We start from the raw sequence: 22,367 nt of genomic DNA on the forward strand, positions 1-22,367 counted from the left end.
GAAAATTCACATTTTTCATTTAATTACATAAAGAACTTGCACCCCAATAATTCTGCACACAGATGTTCTCACTTTTACTTTCTTGAATATTCAGGTTTCTCATGTGCGGTTATGACACGTGAGCCCTAGGCTCAATCAGCTGTAGCGTCACTGACTCCACCTACGGACATCAAGAAAAAGTCAGAAAGCAGCCACAGCCCTGGCTTTCTGTTGATGTTCAAAACGTCCAAAGGTGGGGCCAGTGAAGCCGGAGTTGATTGGGCTCAGGGCTCATGTGATTTAACCACATGTGAGCCCCGGGAACCTGAGTGAGGACACCATTGGAACAGTGCAGGCACGGGAGGCGAGGATAAGTGATTTTTATTTTAACCAAGCCAAACATGAGGAATGAGAAGAAGTTGACCTAGTAGTGAACCACCTCTTATTTTTTGGATTGACTCACAGCTCTGGATATATTAAATAATTAAATTATCAAATTTATAAATTGCCCAATAATGCTACACACAGTGTATTCTGCAGCACTTCGCAGGCACTGTCAACAAGCACCGTCTCCAGTGGGCCTCAGTGTGGGAGCAGACCCTAGAAAACACAAGCAGATGAAAGATCCACACAGATGTTGATCTTAGTCGAATATAACCCCAGCACTCAAAAAGCAATAGTTCTAAGCCCTGAGCACTAGCACAGCTCACAGTGGAGACCTCAGCATACGTTCACCATCATATTTGTTACAAATGAGGACGGTAAGCTCCGAACAACACAAAAAGCTAAGAGAAAAGAAGGGTGAGAATATTTATTCTCTGTACAGAGCCATGTATATATTATTCAGTGCATCCTTTCTCTTTGTAGAGTTGTGTCCACGACACTTTCACATTGCTGTTATCTGTGGGAAGAGACAGATGCGCTGGGCAAGAATTCATTACTGGTGTAAGCTCTTTAATTTCCCGTGCCCTGCAATTCCCCTCCCTGTCATGAACGGACGTTAAAGCAGCCCCCTCCACAGTAAGCAAATTAAAGCAGCCATCTAATTGAAATGCAGTGAATAATTCAGCAGGCCCGCCCTCTGTAATAATGCTGATGAAAAATTCATGGCTGGCTCAGACTGACAGTCTACCGGGCAGCCACTTGCCTGTAATTGGAGCCTCGTGTCCTTATCCGGCTGTGGCTCAGGCCTGCCAGGAAGACAATTATCTCAATGGTTTTGCCCAATCCCATTTCATCTCCCAAAATGCCTCCTGCCTGTTGACAATGTAGTTCCCATAGCCACCGAACACCTGTTTGCTGGTACCTGTGGGAAGAAAAGGATGAGTGACGACAACACAGAAAAGGAAAAAACAAAAGGAAACGCTAAAAGTGAGGGAACTTTAGATCAGTCTTGACAATATAAAAGCCAAATTAATTGTAATTAGTGATTATTGCAACGATTCAAGTTCAGATTGTGTGGAGCGCAGCATGGGATTTATCAAGAGTTGGTCACGTAATTGCTCTTTTTCTGTGGTTGTAGTAAAAATGTGTCTTTCTGAAATTTGATATTTTGTTAATAATTTTATCATTAACCCCTTTACCCTCGAGCCGGTTTTCACCTTCATGACCAGGCCAAATTTTACAATTCTGACCCGTGTCACTTTATGTGGTAATAACTCAAACACTTTAACGGATCCCACTGGTTCTAAGAATATTTTTTCGAGACATATTGTACTTCATGCCAGTGGTAAAAATTTGTAAGATATGATTTGCGTTTGTGAAAAAAAATGGAAATTTGGCAAAAATTTAACAATTTTCAAACTTAATTTTTACGCCCTTAAATCAGTTAATGTCACACACCATAGTTAATAACAGAAAATACCCCAAAGTGACACCATTTCTAAAAACTGCACCCCTCAATGTGCTCAAAACCATATTCAAGGTTTATTAACCCTTCAGGTCATTCACAGGAATTAATGGAATGTGGAAGGAAAAACAAACCATAAACTTTTTTCCACAAAAATTTTACTTGAGACCCAATTTATTTATTTTTATTTTCACAAGGGCAACAAGAGAAAACAGACCCCATAATTTGTTATACAATTTCTTCTGGAGCATGTGGATACCACATGTGTGGGGGAAACAACGGTTTGGTGCATGGCAGGGCTTGGAAGGGAAGGACCCCGTTTTTTAATGTAAAATTTGATGGAATAATTAGCGGATACCATGTCACATTTGGAGAGACTCTGACGTGCCTAAACAGTGGAAATCCGCTCAAGTGACAACATTTTGGAAACTACACCCCTCAGGGAATTTTTCTATCTAGATGTAACATAAGCACCTTCATAGCAGTTTATAAAGTTGAGCTGTGAAAATATAGAGAAAATAACATTTTTCCACAAAAATGTTTGTTTTAGCACCAAATTTTGCATTTTCACAAGGGTAAACGGTGATACTGAATCATACAATTTGTTGGGCAATTTCTACAGAGTACAATGAAATCCAATATGAGGACGAAAACTATTGTTTTCATGGTGCACAGAATGGCATGGAAGGGAAGGAACACCATTTGACTTTTTGAATGCAAAATTTGCTGCAATAATTAGCAGACGCCATGTCAAGTTTGCAGAGCCCCTGATGTGCCTAGGTAGTGGAAACTAGCCCACAAATTTAGTTTTGGAAACTAAACCGCTCAGGGAACTTATTTAGGTGTGTGCTCAGCACCTTGATCCCCCAAGTAGTTCACAGAAGTTTTTAAAGGAGACGTGAAAATAAAAAAAAATAAAAACATTTTTCCCACAAAAATGTTCTTATACTATGCGATACACTTCATTGATCCTGAGGGAAATTATGGTATTACAGCAGCGTTACAAAACAGCATTTCAAACATTACAAACAGCATTACAGAAAGTAATTACTAGATACAGATCTTGCACATGAATAACCACATTATGTAACAAACAAATTTGGGTGAATGCAGGTACTTACATCTCTGATCATTGCCATTAGTGCAGTCATAGGTCATTGTCGTCTTTCACCCTTAGGAAATTGTTATATATCCCCATAGCAGTAGGCAAAAACTATTTCCTGAATTTCTCCTTCTTGCACCTAAGTAGGATTAGACGACTGCTGCATGTGCTCGTATAGTGGGTGTGTATTATTGTGCATTATAGCCCTACACCATCTAAATCCTATCTTCCACTACCTTCTCAAAAGAGTCAAGATGGAGGCCAACAGCCACGCTTGATAAGTTTGTTGAGCTTATTAGTGTCAGCCACTCGCACACTACTGCCCCAGCAAATGATAGCAAAAAAGATGGCGATTGCCACAAGGGACTGGTAAAACATTTCAAGCATTTTACTGCACACATTGAACGGCCTGAGCTTCCGCATAAACTACAGACTGCTCATTCCCTTCTGGTAAACCTTCTCCGTATGGTACCTCCAATCAAGTTTGCTGTCAAGGTGAACACCCCAAATATTTGTAGCTCTTAATTATCTCCACCTCGTGGCCAGCAATAGAGACCCCTGAAAATAGTCTCAAAAGTCGGGGGTCGTCTTATACCCCGGGTACGGCGTGTGCAGGGAGCGATCCTGGATGGTTCCCAGGGTCTGAAGGAGAGGAGACTCTCCTTCAGACCCTGGGATCCATATTCATGTAAAAAAAAGAAAAGAATAAAAAATATAGGGGTCCGTGATGACGTCGCGGTCGCGTGATCGCAGGTCATACGCTCAATGTATTCTTAGGAACGGAGGCTGCCGCTTGCACCGCTGAGAGCCAGGGGCCGTCGGAGGGTGAGTATATCCACATTTTTTATTTTTATTCTTTTTTTTATTTTACATGAATATGGATCCCAGGGCCTGAAGGAGAGTCTCCTCTCCTCCAGACCCTGGGAACCATCCGCATCACACACGCCGTATAGGATGACCGGGCGTATAAGATGACCCCTGTCTTATACGGCGAGTATATCCCAAATTCCATATTTTATATGGAAAAGTTGGGCGTCGTCTTATACGCACAGTCGTCTTATACAGCAGAAAATACGGTAATCATCCTTTTTCCTTCTATAACTCACCACCATCTCCTTGGTTTTCTTCACACTTAGTTCTAGACAGTTAGTCTGGCACCAATTCACAAAGTCTGAAACCACTCTTCTACATTCCTCCTCCCCCTCGATCCCCCACAATACCCCCTACAATCACTGAGTCATCTGAAAATTTTTGGAGGTGACATCTGATTTATACTGAAAGTCAGCTGTATACAATGTGAAGAGGAAGGGTGACAACTCTGTACCCTGAGGGGCTCCAACACTGCTCCGTACACTGCCAGATACCACCTCCCCCATCCTTACAAACTGCGGCCTGTCCATCAGGTAGTCGTTTAGCCCCAATTTTTTTATTTTCACAAGGGTAACGGGAGAAAATAGACCCCAAAATATGTTGTGCAATTTCTCTAGAGTATGCAGGTACACCATATGTGGGGGAAAACTACTGGTTGGGCACACAACAGGGCTCAGAAAGGAAGAAGTGACGTTTTGCAATGCAGACTGATGGAATGGTCTGCGGGTGTCATGTCATATTTGACGAGTCCATGATGTGCATAAACAGTGGAAACCCCCACATTTTGAAAACTAGATCCCTCAAGGAATTTATCTAAAGGTTTGGTGAGCACCTTGAACCCACAGGTGCATCACAAAATTTTAAGTATATCTGTGAAAATGAAAAACATTTTCTATCACAAAAGTGTTGTTTAGTCCCAACTGCTTTAATTTTCACAAAGATAGGAGAAAATGGCCCCCAAGTGGTCGAAAACTACTTTTGAGGCACAGTGCAAAACTCAAAGCACACAAGTGCTATATTGCAATTCAGATTTTGCTGCACTAGTTTAAGGATGCGATGTCAAATTGGCAGAGCCCTTAAGGTGCCAGAACAGCAGAACCCCCATTTGTCCCAAAATTTCTGCTGAATGTAGAAATACCCCATATGTGGCTATACAGTACTGCTAAGCCATACGTTGAGACACTGGAGGGACAGAGTGCTATTTGCCCCCTGGAGCGCAGATTTTCCTAGAATAGTTTGCAGACTCTATATACTGAGCCCCTAAGTGCTGGAAGAGCAGAATTACCCCTCAAGTGACAACATTTTGGAAATTATACCCTTTAGGAATGTATCTACAGATGTAGTGACGATTTTGACTCCATGGGTGTTTTCCAGAAACAAGTAACAGTGGATGTTGCAGAGTGAAAATTGCAAGCAGCCGTTGTAGAGACCAGTACATTGTAGTGGCCAGTACACTGTAGTGCCTAGCTCATGCAACTGTAAATTAGGCAGGCTGTCATCGCTACAGAAACGCCAAACATGTGCACCAACATCAGGTTTTCCATCTAAATCTCCTGAGTGATTTGATTCAGTTGAAACCCTAGAGGTGGACAATCACTATGATGAGGCAGCAGAGTGAGTTACTCTGAACGGTGTCTGGCCTCTTTTCAGAGTTGTAGCTTTTTTCAGAAGTACACAAAACTTTGGGGGACCGCACTTTAATGCAAGCCTAAAAAGACGGACACCACCGGATCAGATCATAAGTCAGACTGCAGACTGTCTCCATCTGCCTCATTATAGGGAACCTTCCGCTGGGGGTTCTGTCTGAATCACATATTTCAAAGACATACACAGAAACCCTGGTGTAAGAGCTCAAAGCAGGATACAAGATAAATATGAGCCGAGCTTTACTGTGTTCTTTGGGAGGCAGAATGGAAAAAAAAAATCAACAGCAGGTGAAGAATTGATTTCATTTATTTTTAAGTCGATCCTTGTGCGGTATAAACGATTAGACAGCTATTCTTTGGGTCGGTGCGTTACAGCAATACCAGATTGATATAGTTTTTTTATGTTTGGCTGTTGTCACACACACAAAAAAAAGTTTTTTAGGGAGCAATACTTTTTCCTTTTTTAGGCAGCAATACCAAACAGGTGTACTTTTGTTTTTCACATAAAAATATTTTTATTTTTTTTGTTTTTCTTCATAGCTTTGCTATGATTTAGAAACTGTCAGCGCTGTACTGACAGACAAACATGCTACATCAGGCACGGAGGATGATCTAGCATGCTTGGTAGCTCTGGTGATGTCATGATGACGACATTGAGTTACCATGGCAACGATCGGCCCCTCGCGATGACATAGCGGGGGCGCTGATCAGAGAGCAGATGGAGCTCCTTCACTCTGCAGGCCTGCTAAATGCTGTGAACAATATCGATCATAGCATTAAACTGACTAAAGTGCCGGGACTGGTGCGGGCACAGCTCCTGGCACTGAGTGTCGGATGTCAGCTGTCAATCAGCTGACACCCGGCAGCGATAGCCCACACATAGCCTCTTGATCGCCATGACGTATATATACACTGCATCGGCTTTGGAAGTACTTCTCAACCATTGGGCATATGTGCTGACAGGGGAGGGAGGGGGGGGCATTGACTGCAGAAGAAGTCACTGTGCGCTGTCAGACATTTTTCTGGTTGACTGCCCTTTAGTGCCTGCTTCAAATAGGTGGACACAAATGAAAATACTGCACCATAGAGCAGACATTACAGTCAATATCCTAGTCAACACAAATGTCTGAATCCTGTTTTCAGGGATTTAGCCATAAGATCCATATAGCCACTTACCATGGGCTAAAAAGCGATGTGAACATAAGCCATTTCAGGTTGCGTTAAATTCTTTTGCTGTGTTTAGAGCACGCATTGCTCATCAATGTTCATCCGGCGGGGCTTGGCTGGGCTCTTTTAGAATATGAAAGCCAGTAGCTTCCTGTGTGATTGTCGATGCCGTACATTCAGGCCTAGCCTCTGAATTCAGACTACTAAAGTTGGCCATGGACAGATGCCGTGCCCCAGACAATTGTCCGATATCTAGGAATAAAATCTGCCAAGCTGGAGCCTCCATCATTTAACCATACATGTGTGCACGTTTATGGGGGCATAGTAACTAAAATGGGAGAAAAACCATGCCGGTTAAATTGGATTGTCCTCAAAACATAGCTGAGAATCCAACGTTTGGTAATCCCAGACACTGAACTGTGTAAGGACCGGGCACAGGTTGTACAACGTATCTCAGACACCGCAATGCATCAGTGTTATATGTCTGCGTGCGGTAGTTTTTTTTCCTCGGACAGCACAATGGCACATACAGTTTCACTGAATTATACACACATCACTTTTAAAACAAGTCCGTGTCACCACTTCATGAGACTCAGAACTCATCCGTTTTGTGGATCATATGTGTCCATTAAAGTACATGAGAATTTGTTAAAAACGGAAGACAAACTTTTTACTTTAGTTTTCCATCCTAGTTACATTTATGTTGATCCATTGCTAAATGCCAGTTGATACGTGAAAGTTCAGGCATGTCACCTCAGGGTTTAAAATCAGATGAGGAAAAGAACACAGATACAGGACAGATGTAAAACAGACACTGAAGAAAATGGACCAGTTTTCACAGATGTAAAGATGGAAGATGAATGTGAATATCGACTGCTACTTCTCCCTTAGGCTGGTTTCACACTTGCGTTTGGCTGGTCTGTGTATGGCTGTGTACTTCCTCCGTTACGCTCCGCCTACTTCCGCATGCATCCTGCGTACCTATCTTTAACAATGGGTATGCAGGGACATGCGTTGTATGCGGATGCCTCCACATGTGGCATTTTGACGTGCAGTCGGCAGGCACGTCAAAACACTGCATACGGACGCATCCACATACAACGCATGCACCCAGTGTTAAAGATCGGTACTCAGGACGCATGCAGAAGTAGGCAGAGCTTAAGGGAGGAAGTACACAGCCATACGCAGACCAGCCAAACGCAAGTGTGAACTTACAGCTCTGGAAAATCAAAACTCTACAAGACCAAGGAGCAGCAAGAAGCTGGTAGATTGTACGATGAATAAAACCTGTGCTAATCATTAATAACCAATGCGTATCCCATGCTACAATCTGGCGTTCTGGGAGACCGCGCTCACTTATAGGTTGGATTGGTTTATGGCTCAGAAATGGGCAGATGGATCCAGATCACTGCTTGTAAGACCATAGCTTTTACAGAAAGTGCAATATCTCACAAGCATTTCACAGCTTCTTTGTGATGCAAATCAAGCTAAGGCTTCTTCTTCTGTGTTCAGGAGAAGAAATCAGACCAAACCAAACAGCTGTACAACCGCTTGGCAATATACCACAACACTTCTCATGGAAGACATTTCGGGTCACTGGCAGAATAGTGCCAAATGTATTTAATAACATGCACCTCAGAATCAATCTGGACTGTCCTAAAGTCAGAGAAGTGCATTTATGTCTGTGATGAGCACGATGAGCATTAATAAATCTGTCTAAAAGTTTACTTCCAGTAAACAAGGAGCATTTTTCACTTTTATAAATGGAACTGAAAGGCAAGAAAAGTTTTACATTTTTGGTGTGAAAATAAAAGGTGCCATCATTTCTGAATTTTCTAATAGCTTAGTTTAAGACCACATTCATGCTTCCATTTTGACATTCATTGACATATATGTTAATAAAAAAGCTTTATGGTTCTGAATTATGTATGGTATATAGTCTTTCTTTTTAATTTTAATAAAGATTATCAAAAGGTGTATAATATCAGGTGTGAAAAAGAAAGATTAGGACTTACCTGTACAACTTTTTCCAAATAGACCCTGGAACGCAGAAACCTTCATCAAATTCCACATCACTGTCCTCAGACGCCTCTGCCGTGCTCCGCTGCTGTGCCTCCTTAGCTTGCTGCTTTTGGTACTGCCTGGAAAAGCAACAATATAGAACCTGAAAATAGGCTGTCTAATCATCAATGTTTAACCATTTCATTTTAAAAAGTAGCCACTTTTGTAAATCACATCAATTGAAAATTCCCACCCTTCACTCTCTACATCTATTTCTATTTCTGTTTTTTTTTTTCTTTTAATTCCGATGTCATTCCACCTGAGTCACTCTGTCTGCACAAGGGATTCTCAAACAAAATCTCACTAAAGGGCTGGGGTCACTCTCTCCTGCTTCTTTTACAAGTCTGGACAAGAAGGATGGCCTGCAGTGTTGATCGGGTGTTGCCAGTGAATATAGACATCCAGATACAGATGAGTAGAAACGTTTTATTGGAACACTGCGTTTCAGAGTGGTCTCAGGCCTCTTTCACACTTCCGTCTTTCAGCTCCCGTCACAATCTCGTTTTTTTGCAAAAAAATTTGCAGGATCCATTGACTTGTATTAGCGAAGGATTGTGACGGATGGCCATCCGTTTCATCAGTCTTTCACTGGATCCTGCGTAAAAAAACGGTCCGTCGGGCAGAGGAAACATTCAGAGGAACGTTTTTTTCTGCACATCGGAAAATCGGTCAGCGACGCATCCTGCGCTGCCCGTCAAAAGCAGGAATCCAGCGACGAGTCCCGTATTTTCAAAGAGCATGCGTGGAAGAATTTTCCATCAGGGAAATTCTCTCTCGCTCTCTTTCTCTTTTTACTATTGGTAACAAGATATAATGTTAAAAATAATGAAAAAAATAAAATAAAATAATCGCAGTATTCTCACCTAACGGCGTTCCCGCGCAGCGTCACCGATGTTCCCGGCAGCGAGCGTTACTTCCTATTAATACGCTGCGAAATCTTGCGAGAAGTAATGTATTACTAGGAACGCTAACTGCCGGGAGCATCGCTGTGCGGGAACGCATTTTAAAATGCGCGCGTGTCCAGCCTCCCGTGACGTCACGGCTTGTGATTGGTCGCGTCGCCCATGTGACGCGACCAATCACAAAGCCGGAACGTAATTTTAAAATACTGAAGGACCTAAAATTACGTCACGGCTTGCTGTGATTGGTCGCGTCGCGGCCACATGGGCGGCACGCGACCAATCACAAGCCGGGACTTCAAGTAAGGAAATAAACGCGCGAATTTTAAGCAAAGAACGCTGCCGGTTCCCTCGCTGAGGTCCAGGCTGCGTCGGAGAGGTGAGTATAGCAATATTTTTTTATTTTTTTTTTTTTAAATTCGTTTATTGATTACAGCGTTAATCATACATACACTTGCTTATATTCATTGACATCCAGAAGGCACATAATATTATTACACATAACCATATTTGGGATATTGCCAAGGTTACAAGCAATGCATGACAATCATTTGTTCAATCTTATTTAAACTTTAACAACCTTATCGCCTAATAAAACCTCTGAACCAACATGCTGCCATTCAAAAGAGAATTCCAGATAGATTCCGCCCAATAAGTAAATAGTATTCCATGCAATCTGACACCCTTTCCTTGTATAATTGTTAAGTTATGTTGATCTAAACAGTAAGGGAAGAAGAATTCCATCTTCCCCATATCTTCTCAAATTTGGCTGGATTACCTCTATTCTGATATAATGCCCGTTCATATGGAATAATGGAATTCACCAAATCGATCCACGCTCTAAGAGTTGGGCTGGAACCCCCCATCCACCGTAGAGCCAACACCTTCCGTGCTAAAAACAAAGTCTCCCTCAGAAAAATTCCCATATGACGGTCCCAAGTCTCAGCCTCCCATACTCCAAATAAACATACCAGAGGTTCAAGTGGGACAGGGATAGAAATCAGTGATGTCAACAGTGTCGTTACCTCATTCCAGAATTGGGAGACAATAGGACACTGCCATATCATGTGAATGAAATCTGCCTCGCTAGAATGGCATCTCAGGCAGTCTGATGAATTTAAACGACCCATTTTGAAGAGACGAATCGGGGTCAGATAGGATTGATATATGATGTATAATTGTGTCATCCTATTATTAACTGATGGGGAGACTTTAGTTGGGGATTCCAAAACCTCATCCCATTCCTCTCCCAGTGTGTCTGGGAGAAGTCGTCCCCATTTCCCTTTAATTGAATCTATGGTGGATCCCTCACTCATGGATAAGAGATAGGTATATAGAGAGGAAATAAGTCCCTGGGGACCCTGCGAATTAAGAATACCTATTAACGGTAAATCTGAGATAGCCCGACCTGTATCTGCACTCCGCATATGTGACTGGAAGGCTGACCTTAGTTGTAGGTAACGGAAAAATTGAGATTTTGGTATATTAAAAGTGTTTTGTAACTGCTCAAAGGAGGTAAAGATCCCCTGCTGGTATAAATTACTCACTGTAAGAACATTGTACGATATCCAGAATTCAGTGGACGGATGACCCAGCAATATCGGGAAATAACTATTGTTCCATAATGGCATTTCATTCGCTATATCAGCAAACCCTATTAATTTTTTAATTTGTCTCCATATTGATCGTGCTAGTCGGAGCATGGGAAGTAAATGAGGAACCGCAGTTCTCTCCATTTCCAAAAATCCCAGTGGGCAATCAACTTTGGCTGAGTACAGAATGTGGTGTTCAGAGTTAGGAAGAATTTTCCCTGGCATCCACATATTCAACATTTTGGCCTGGCCTGCTAGGTAATACAAATGGAAGTCTGGCAGGGCCATCCCACCCCCTTGTTTAGGTCTCTGTAGAGTGGATAATTTAAGCTTAGGTCTAGCCTTTCCCCATATGAAGGATGTAGTAAGGGAATTTAGGGTTGCGAAGAAAGATTTAGGTATTATAACTGCACTATGCTGAAAACAATAACTCAATTTGGGGAGCAATATCATCTTTATAAGGTTAATGCGTCCAGCTACAGATAATGGTAATTTGTCCCAGGTGGCGAATTTGGATTTAACCACATCCAGTAACGGGAACGTATTAAGATGTAAATCTAGGTGACTACTCTGGGACATATATATTCCTAGATATTTAAACTGGGAAACAATGGGTAGCAGTGAGAGGGTTTCAAGGCAGGGTATTGGGGTATGGGAAAGAGGCATCAGAGCAGATTTTTCCCAGTTTATATAAAGGCCAGAAAATTTACTGAATCTGTCAATCATCGTTATTACTTTTGGCAACGTGTCTTCCGTTTGATCCATAAATACCACCATGTCATCCGCATACAAGCCGATGACATCTACCCTATCAGCAATATGTATCCCTTTAATATCTACAGATGACCTCATTCGTATCGCCAGAGCCTCTATCGCCAAGGCAAATAGAACCGGAGAAAGAGGGCACCCCTGTCGAGTTCCTCTATGTAAAGAAAACGATGTAGACATTAAGCCGTTCACCACCATACGTGCCCTGGGCCTCGCATACAATGTATCTATCCCTCTCAAAAATTTGTTCCCAAACCCATATTTCCGCAAACATGCAATCAAAAAGGGCCATTCAAGGGAGTCAAAAGCCTTGGCTGCGTCTAGCGAAGCCAATGCCCACTTGTTATCCGGTTCCAGAGAACTATATTGTATGACCGACTGTACCCTCCTGATATTTATAGAAGTATTTTTCCCAGGCATGAAGCCAGTTTGATCCGGGTGTATGAGATCTAATATGATCTTGTTCAGTCTAGTGGCTAAAATCTTAGTAAAGATTTTGTAATCTACATTTACCAAAGAAATTGGCCTATATGACCCACAGTCTAAAGGATCCTTCCCCTCCTTCTTAAGTACTATAACATTAGCGTCATAAAACGTTTCAGGAATAGATTCCCCCTCCCATATTCCTCTGAGTACCTTCAGCAGTATGGGGGCTAGCTTGTCCCGGTATTTCTTATAAAACTCTATGGGAAACCCATCAGGTCCTGGGGCCTTTCCAGTTGCCATGTCAGTCATAGCCTGTTCCACCTCTTCCAGAGTAAATTCGGCCTCCATAAGAGCTTGTTGCGATGGATTTAGTGAGGGGAATGTTATATCTGATAAATAATCTAGGCACTCATCAACATCAGAGTCACTACTAGATTTATATAACAAGGTGTAATAGTCATAGAAGCCCTGAAGTATTGCATCAGAAGAGGATACTAGAGATCCATCCGACACCCGGATCTGCAAAATTGTATTGGAGGCATTATGTTGACGTACCAAAAAGGCTAGAAGTGTACTGGCCTGATTCCCTAACTCAAAATATGATTGACGAGTGAAAAACAGTTTACGTTTTGATTTAACATCTATGTGTTGGGTATAAAGTCTTTGGGAGGTGAGCCATTCAATTCTGTTACTGCTGGACTGATTGGTTATGTAAGCAGCCTCTGAATCTTTTAATTTTTGTTCTATCTCCTCATCCTCCCTCGCCGTTGCCCTCTTTATATAGGAGATAGTGGAGGAAAGACATCCCCTTAGATATGCCTTCAGGGTGTCCCAAAATAAACCGAGGTCCTGGAGCTCCGAATGTACCAGAATGAAAGTATTTAACTGAGCAACTGTCCTGTCACTAGAGTCTATTAATTTTAACCAGAAGGGGTTCAATTTCCAGGACCTACTGTTAGTATCGGAACGTCCAAATTTAAGTTTAAGAATAATTGGGGAGTGATCCGAGATCCCCCGGTTACCATGTTCAATACTATCCACCCATAATGCCAATCCACTCGACCCGAATATGTAATCTATCCGAGATAATGACTGTCTAGTGGATGAGTGACAAGTATACCCTTTGATCTCCGGATGACTCATTCTCCACAAATCCAGCCAACCACTACCATCCATAAATAATGCTAGTTGAGAGGGAGGTTGAGGTATAGTGTCTCCCGACGCTGCGTCATCCAATCTCAGCCTATCTATGGATTGATTCATAGTCAAATTGAAGTCTCCCATACAGATAACATTGGCTTCCGGGTACTTTAAGGAGAAGCCCAGGGCCATACGGAGAATTGAAATATTGGCAGGGGGGGGGGTTATAGATACATAACAACACGTATTCTCGTGAGTCGATGAATGCATGTACAAAAACAAAACGACCCTCTGGATCACGCCTCGCCTCCTTCGCCTCCCATCTGACCTCTTTGTGTATTAGTAAAGAGACTCCTCTTGAATAACTAGTGTGAAAGGCATGTAGGGACCATTGTACCCACGGTTTTTGCATACATCGAACTGTGTCCCTTGTTAAATGTGTTTCTACTAGTGCTACAATGTGGGGGTGGTATCTTTTTATCTGTGAGAATACTTTAATTTTCTTTCTAGGGGTCTTTATGCCTCGGATATTCCAGGCCATGCATATAAGTTCAGCTCCCATATTTACTCTTAAGGGAAAAGTTAATACATATCATTATTATTCGGGTGTATTTCAACAATATCATCATACTGGGCATAGAGTTAGTGTCAGTGGCAGCTTTACCTAATAAACAACCAAAACTAAAACATAAAACCAAATTAAGCAAGAAAACTTGAACATTTGGGGAGAGTATTTCCATCCTCCCACAGTTAGGTTGAAAAGGGGATACCCTCACTGAATTCAGTGTCCGGTATTGTTGATTTTCCCGCACCTATACGGAAAGCTCAATTTTATTGCCAATATACAAGGAACCCAAATCAGGGGTCTTCCGTAGTTGGTCCTCCATTAGACCGCAGCCATTCAAACGCCTCCGCTGGGTCTGTGAAGAATAATGAGGAACTTTTATGGATGATACGGAGCCGAGCCGGGTAGAGCATAGAATAGACGATGTTTTTGTCTCTAAGCTGCTTCTTGACATCCACAAATCGTGCACGCTGTTTTTGAAGATCCGCAGAAAAATCTGGAAAAATCGATATGGTGGCATTATCGAATTTGATGAGGCCCTTCTGTCGCGCCAGACGAAGAATAGTATCCCTGTCTCTGCAATTAAGAAGACGCGCCAGGAGAGGACGCGGCGGAGCTCCAGGAGGGAGAGGCCTTGCTGGTATTCTATGGGCTCTTTCCACCGAAAATGTTGAGGAGAATCCATCTCCCAATGTGGACCTAAGCCAGTCCTCCAAGAATTGCTCAGGCTGCTGACCCTCTGACTGCTCCGGGAGACCTATAATTCGAACATTATTACGGCGTAGTCTATTTTCCAAATCATCTGCTTTTTGCTTCCAAGCATTTACAGATCCAGTGGCTTTGGTTAATTTGGCCTCCATAGGAGTAATGGTGTCTTCTATATTAGATACCCTCGTTTCGACCTCTGATATACGCCCCCTCATAGTTTGCATATCATGTCGCAGGCGGCCCACCTCAGTATGCACATCTTCTATTTTCTCTGTAAGAGAGGCTCTAGTGAGGGATATGGCCTGCATTAACTGCTCCGATGCCTGTTTGAGAGTCAGTTCCACCTCTTCCCCTTCACCAGTACCATCAGAGGGGCGACCCTTGCGTTGAGAGGATGTAGGGTTATTTCTAAGGTTGCGTACATTATCGTGGGGGTCATCTTTAGCAAATTTTTTAAGTTTTTCAGCAGCCGCCGCTCCTCTAGATTGCTGCATATCGGGTATACACTTGAGGAATCCGCAGATTAATTTCAGAAATAATTATAAACAAGCTGTGCTCCAACTTTATAGTTATAGATGAGTCAGGCTCTCATCCCTGTTCCTGTATAATATTAGATTGTACTCCAAGATTCCTCCAGTTTAACAAGTAATAATAATGAAGATCGTAGTGTGGATGTCCAAGTATTCACCCAGTTTATTCTCCAATAGCAGACCACACCAAGGGAGATATCCCAAGGAGGCAGACAGTTAGGCAGAGAATTGCCAGATCTGTGCAGATGGAGCAGCTAAGAGTTTATTCAGGCACCGTGCCCCAAAGCAGCCAACAGCCCCCACAGGCAGAACAGCAGGGAGGGGGGGGTAATCCCTCCAAAGTTATGGCGCTGACAGGAAGTTATTTAACCAGGGGGGGTGCAGGGCCCAATCTTTCTGAGCTCACACCGCACCTCCTCTCTATTATTTCAGGCTGGAAGCTTACTCCCTGATCTGCACCGCTAATGTGCTGTACCGCTCTCTCCTCGCTGCTGGAGAGAGCGCCGCGATAATGGCTGCAGTCTCCCTAGGCACCGCCCACCACTCCGGACCCGGCACCTGCTTTCTCTGCTCTATATCTCCTCCGGTGTTCCACAGCTCCTCCGCTCTGTGCAGGTGACCGCCGCTACTCCAGGGAATCCCCTCGGCTCCAGATGCAGCCGGCGCCGCGTCCCGACCGCTGGCGCCGCTCTTAAAGATGGCCGCCGCAGCTCAGTGATCTTGCCGCCCTTTCAGGCCACCGCATTTACCGGCGTCCCAGAACTCCAGAATCGCCGTCCAAGGGGGGGTACCACGTCGCGATCCTGTCCTCGTCGGCCCCAGCGAGAGGAGAGTCCGGCTTCAGCAGGAGATGGTGGCGCCGCGTCCTGTGTCCTGGAGCGCGCGCGCCGAAGATGGCCGCCACTGCACGTGGATCCTCCTGGCGTCTCAGTCTCTGCAGCTCCTGCCGCCTCAGGTCACCGCAGCAGCCGTCCGGAGTGCTCACAAGGTTCCTCAGGATGAGGGGCTCCAGCCCCTGTCGGTAACGTCCGCTGAAGTGCGGTATAAGTGGCAGGATTAGTTTAGGATCTATGGAGCTTTCCTTTAGTGCGTCTTCCTTCTCCGGCTACATAGCCACGCCCCAATATTTTTTTATTTTAATTCTTTCTTTTACACATTAATATGGTTCCCAGGGCCTGAAGGAGAGTTTCCTCTCCTTCAGACCCTGGGAACCATCAGGAATACCGTCCGATACATGAGTCCCATTGACTTGTATTGGTATCGGGTATCGGTATCGGATTAGATCCGATACTTTGCCGGTATCGGCCGATACTTTCCGATACCGATACTTTCAAGTATCGGACGGTATCGCTCAACACTAGTGGTAAGTTTTGATTTATATGATATGCGGTTATTTATGAATATATAAAAAAATGTGACAAATTTAGCGATTTTCAAACTTTAGATCTTTATGTCCTTAAGCCCTTTACGTTCAATGACAAAGCAAGTCATGAGTGGGAGTCAGCCGCTGAACCATGACGTGCTATACCAGCTATGACTTTGAACTGTCACTTTGTGTTTATAGTTCGGTGCTGACAGCTAAGAGGCCCGGAAGGAGGAGCAGGGACCCATGCCATCGGTCACTGCACCTGGATCGCTGTGGTCGGTCAGTCAATATGACTCACCGATCACAGCATGAAATATCAGCACCTCCTGCCCAATCAGTGGAGGAGTTCAGTGCTGCCAATGGCCGAGCTGCTGCACTAAACATCCAGGAGCGATGTCAGCACTGACACGGGTTGTTAGCCCCCTAAATGCTGTGATCGAGTGCGATAGCAAAATTCAGGAGGCAAGCAGAGGCAAGAGAGCCTCTGCGTTCAGATCGACGCCCTTGCACTTCATCATGTTACCATGGTGACCAGGGGAGAAATTGCACATCAAACTTAGGTCATTTTTTTCCCTAACAGAACTTACAAGAATAAAAAATTTGGGCCTAAAACAACATTTTAGTGGAAATGTAATTATTCTTTCTTCACTGCCCAAATGGTATAAATTTCAGTGAGCCACAAATGGTGTGAATATGATCACTGCACCCCTAGATGAATTCATTAGGAGGTATAATTTATAAAATGGGGTCACTTTTAGAATCATTGACACATTTAGGCCATGTTCACACTTTGCGGTTTTTACCGCGGAACCGCGGCGATTTTGATGCTGCGGGTCCGCAGCAGTTTCCATAGCGTTTCCATTTACATGTAAACCCTATGGAAACCGCAAACCGCTGTGCACATGCTGCGGGAAAAAACGCGCAGAAACGCAGCGGTTTAAAACCCGCAGCATGTCACTTCTTTGTGCAGAATCGCTGCGATTCTGCACCCATAGGAATGCATTGAACCGCTTACTTCCCGCATGGGGCTGTGCCCACGTTGCGGGAAGTAAGCGGTTAATGTGCGGGTGGTACCCGGGGTGGAGGAGAGGAGACTCTCCTCCAGGCCCTGGGAACCATATTTGGGGTAAAAAAAAGTATAAAAAAATCATGTTATACTCACCTCTCAGCGCTGCACGCGGCCGGCCGGTCAGAGTTGCTGTGCGAACAGGACCTGTGGTGACGTCGCGGTCACATGACCGTGATGACGCCCGGGTCACATGACCGTGACGTCACGAAGGTCCTTCTCGGCACAGCATCTTTGGAACCGGAGCGCCGCGTGCAGCGCCTAGGAGATCCGGACATCAGAGGGTGAGTATAACCAATTTTTATTATTTTTAACATTACTATTGATGCTGCATATTGCTGCATATGCAGCATCAATAGTATAGGAGTAATCCCGCAGCGGAAATCGCAAAACAAACCGCGATAAATCTGCAGGGATAACCGCAGCGGTTTTGCCCTGCAGATTTATCAATTCCGCTGCGGGAGAACCCGCAGAGGGACACCGCAAAGTGTGAACATGGCCTTAAGGACTTCAAGTCGAGCAGATTCGGGGACATATATTTGGTGGTCTGCACCCAAAATCCCTCCTTGAAGGAAAGATCAACGTCTTTAGAAGGATGGTTAAGAAAGAAGTCAGTTTCTTTAATTTTCGTCAAAAATTCTTTGGAGTCCAGTATTCCCCCAAAAAAATTTTGGGACGTACAGTGGTTTCAGAAAGTATTCAGACCCCTTTAAATTTTTCACTCTTGGTTTCATTGCGGCTATTTAGTAAACTCAAAAAAGTTAATTTTTTTCACATTAATGTACAATTTGCACCCCATCTTGACTTGACTAAAAAACACAAATGTAGAAATTTTTGCAAATTTAATAAAAAAGAAAAACAAATAGCACATGGTCATAAGTATTCAGACCCTTTGCTCAGACATTCATATTTAAATCACATGCTGTCCATTTCCTTGTGATCCTCCTTGAGACGGTTCAACTTCTTCATTGGAGTCCAGTTGTGTTTAATTAAACTGATAGGACTTAATTTGGAAAGGCACACACATGTCTATATAAGACCTCACAGCTCACAGTGCATGTCAGACCAAATGAGAATTATGAGGTCAAAGGAACTGGCCAAGGAGCTCAGAGACAGAATTGTGGCAAGGCACAGATCTGGCCAAGGATGCAAAAGAATTTCTGCAGTACTCAAGGATCCTAAGAGCATAGTGGCCTCCATAATCCTTAAATGGAAGAAGTTTGGGACCACCATAAGTCTTCCTAGACCTGGCCGTCCAGCCAAACTGAGCAATCATGGGAGAAGAGCCTTGGAGAGAGAGGTAAAGAAGAACCTCAAGATCACTGTGGCTGAGCTCCAGAGATGCAGTAGAGAGATGGGAGAAAGTTCAACAAAGTCAACTATCACTGCAGCCCTCCACCAGTCAGGCCTTTATGGCAGAGTGGCCCCACGGAAGCCTCTCCTCAGTGCAAGACATATGAAAGCCCGCACAGAGTTTAAAAACACATGAAGGACTCCCAGACATTGAGAAATAAAATTATCTGGTCTGATGACATGAAGGTAAACCTTTTTGGTGACAATTTTAAGCGGTATGTGTGGATAAACCCAGGCACTGCTCATCTGCCCAATACAATCCCAACAGTGAAACATGGTGGTGTCAGCATCATGCTATGGGGTGTTTTTCAGCTGCAGGGACATGACTACTGGTTGTCATTGAAGGAAACATGAATGCGGCCAAGGACAGAGATATCGAAGATGAAAACCTCTTCCAGAGGACCTCAGACTTAGCCAAAGGTTCACCTTCCAACAAGACAATGACCCTAAGCACACAGCTAAAATAACAATGGAGTGGCTTCAGAACAATTCTGTGACCATTCTTGACAGGACCAGCCAGAGACCTAACCTACACCCAATTGAGCATATCAGGAGAAACCTGAAAATGGCTGTCCATCCAACGTTCACCATCCAACCTGACTGAACTGGAGATGATCTGCAAAGAAGAATGGCAGAGGATCCCCAAATCCAGGTGTGAATAACTTGTTGCATCAATCCCAAGAAGACTCATGGCTGTACTAGCTCAAAAGGGTGCTTATACTCAATACTGAGCAAAGAATCTGAATACTTATGACAATGTGATATTTCAGTTTTTCTTTTTAAATAAATTTGCTAAAATTTCTACATTTCTGTTTGTTCCAGTCAAGATGGGGTGCAGAGTGTGTACATTAATGAGAGAAAAAAAGAACTGTTTTGAATTTACTAAATAGCTGCAACGAAACAAAAGTGAAAAATTTTAAGGGGTCTGAATATTTTGCGCACCCACTGTATATTATGAGTAAACGACTGTATATTAGTCAATGTTTGTGATCAAGGCATATGCTTATCCTTTTTTATCTGTGGGCAAGGAAATGACATGCCGTTGTAGTGCTGGTTAGCGTAAACCTGTAGTTACATATATTTGCTAGGTACAACGCAGCCTCAGTGACCAGTAGCAACCTTAATGATGCAGCACTCACAGCAGCTCATTCACCAGTGGTTCTGAGCCTGGCCTGTCACATGTTGGCACCATCCAGACTGAAAACTATTTATCCCCCAGACATGGATTAACGGCGTGGGACAGAACAACAGACAGGTGAGGGATATTGTTGTATATTTTTGTTTTATTACTTGAGAAAAAGGAATTCAGTTGGATTAGATATTTGCTCAGTATAGAAAAAAAAATTGCGTCATTTTCCGAGACCCACACCATCTCCATTTTTCATGATCTGGGGTTTTGTGTGCTGACCTGATATTTTTAATAATACTAATTTTAGTGTGGATATGATCTTTTATTCACCAGTTATTGTATTTTAATGAAATGTTGAGGTGACTAAAAAAAATTAAATTCTGGCGTTTTCACTTTTTTTTGTTATTTTATATACCGTTTACCGATCAGATTAATTCTTTTTATAGCTTGATAGACTGGGCGATTCGGAATGCGGCGATACCAAATATGTGTATTTTTTTTTTTTTTTTTTATTGTGAATGGGGTGAATGGGGGGGTGATTTGAACTTTTATACTTTTTATTTTTGTAATATTTAAAATTTTGTTTTCTTTACTTTTCACTTCAATAGTCTCCATGGGAGGCTAGAAGCTGTGATAATCCAATTGCCTCTGCTACACACAGGCGATGATGAGATCTCCTGTGTGTAGTAGAAATGCTCACTTGCTATGAGCGCAATTAAACGCCACTGTCAGAGACTGACAGCGGCATTTAACGGGCTAACAGCCATGGGTGGATCGGCTGTTAGGGGCACATACAATCATGGAATGGTAGAGTTGGAAGGGACCTTCTGGATCATCTGGTCCAACCCCCTGCTCAAATCAGGATTCAGTAAATCATCCCAGACAGATGTCTGTCCAGCCTCTGTTTGAAGACTTCCATTGAAGGAGAACTCACCACCTCTCGTGACAGCCTGTTCCACTCATTGATCACCCTGTTAAAAAGGTTTTTTATAATATCTAATCTGTCTCCTCCCATTCAGTTTCATCCCATTGCTTCTTGTCTTACCTTGTGCAAATGAGAATAAAGATGATCTTTCTACAATGTGACAGCCCTTGAGATATTTGTAGACAGTCTCCTCTCGGTCTACTTTTTTGCAAGCTAAACAATTGCAAATCCTGTAAACGTTCCTCATAGTGCAACCAAAAGAGTCCCTCTGTATGTTACCACAATGGCTGTTCAACAATACATGCTCACAAGAAAGACCTACTATTAAGTGGTCAAAAAGAAGCGAACCATATTATTAAAATCATCCATGTTGATTAAAGATTTTTTTAAAAGATAACTGACAAAAAACATCATCATAAAGACATTCAACAGGAGGGGCTCCAGACAGTATGGCAATATGCTTGATCAAAGATGGTAAGTATACAGCTCTGCTATGGCATAAAATAAATTAAATACCCCATAACATCATATATATATCAATCCATTCTATAGGGGTAATGTATGGAAAACAATTTCACCTATATAAAAATAGCCCAGAGCTGAAAAAAGACCACGCTGGCATGTATCACTCAAGACCAGCATACCGTTATCAACAATATAGATGAAGGTAAATGAAGCTGTGTATCTAACTGTCTCATCAGCATCAATGGGCCTGGAAACACCATAGACCACCGTGATAATGACACAGTCTCTGCTCAATAGCACAAAACCACAATCATATTACCTGTCAGGATGCTGCCCAAGGGTGACAATGTCAGCGTGGATGCCGAGAACTGCCGCAGAGACCCTCCTCACCCCAATGTACGTTTCGCCCTGGCTTCTTCCGGGGGGAGTCTTAATAAATATCGATGATTTTAATAATATGGTTCGCTTCTTTTTGACCACTTAATAGTAGGTCTTTCTTGTGAACAACCGTTCCTCATAGGACATGGTTTGCAGACCGGTCACCAATCTGGTCGCTCTTCTCAGAACTTGTTTCAGTTTGTTGATGTCTTTTTTAAAATGTGGTGCCCAAAACTGGACACAGCATTCTAGGTGAGGTCTGACCAAAGAGGAGTAAAGGGCAATAATGACTGCATGATCTAGACTGTATGCTTCTGTTAATACATCGCAGAATTGCATTTGCCTTTTTTGCTGCTGCATCACACTGTTGACTCATGTTCAGT

The 22,367-nt window shown here is 43.2% G+C and overlaps 1 protein-coding gene across 5 annotated transcripts in view; it reads right to left on the reverse strand.

The window, feature by feature from the left end:
* The window catches only part of ERCC6 (ERCC excision repair 6, chromatin remodeling factor), a 179,547-nt gene that overhangs the window by 103,097 nt on the left and 54,083 nt on the right, over nucleotides 1-22,367 (reverse strand). For all 5 annotated transcript variants that reach the window (XM_077250751.1, XM_077250752.1, XM_077250754.1 and 2 more), the window contains exons 6-7: nucleotides 8,629-8,754; nucleotides 1,127-1,285 (exon numbers count right to left, since the gene is read on the reverse strand). In XM_077250751.1, coding sequence (XP_077106866.1) covers nucleotides 1,127-1,285; nucleotides 8,629-8,754 — 285 coding nt within the window. The remainder of the gene's footprint in view (nucleotides 1-1,126; nucleotides 1,286-8,628; nucleotides 8,755-22,367) is intronic.

This window comes from Ranitomeya variabilis, chromosome 4 (genome assembly GCF_051348905.1).
Source record: "Ranitomeya variabilis isolate aRanVar5 chromosome 4, aRanVar5.hap1, whole genome shotgun sequence".
NCBI lineage: Eukaryota > Metazoa > Chordata > Amphibia > Anura > Dendrobatidae > Ranitomeya > Ranitomeya variabilis.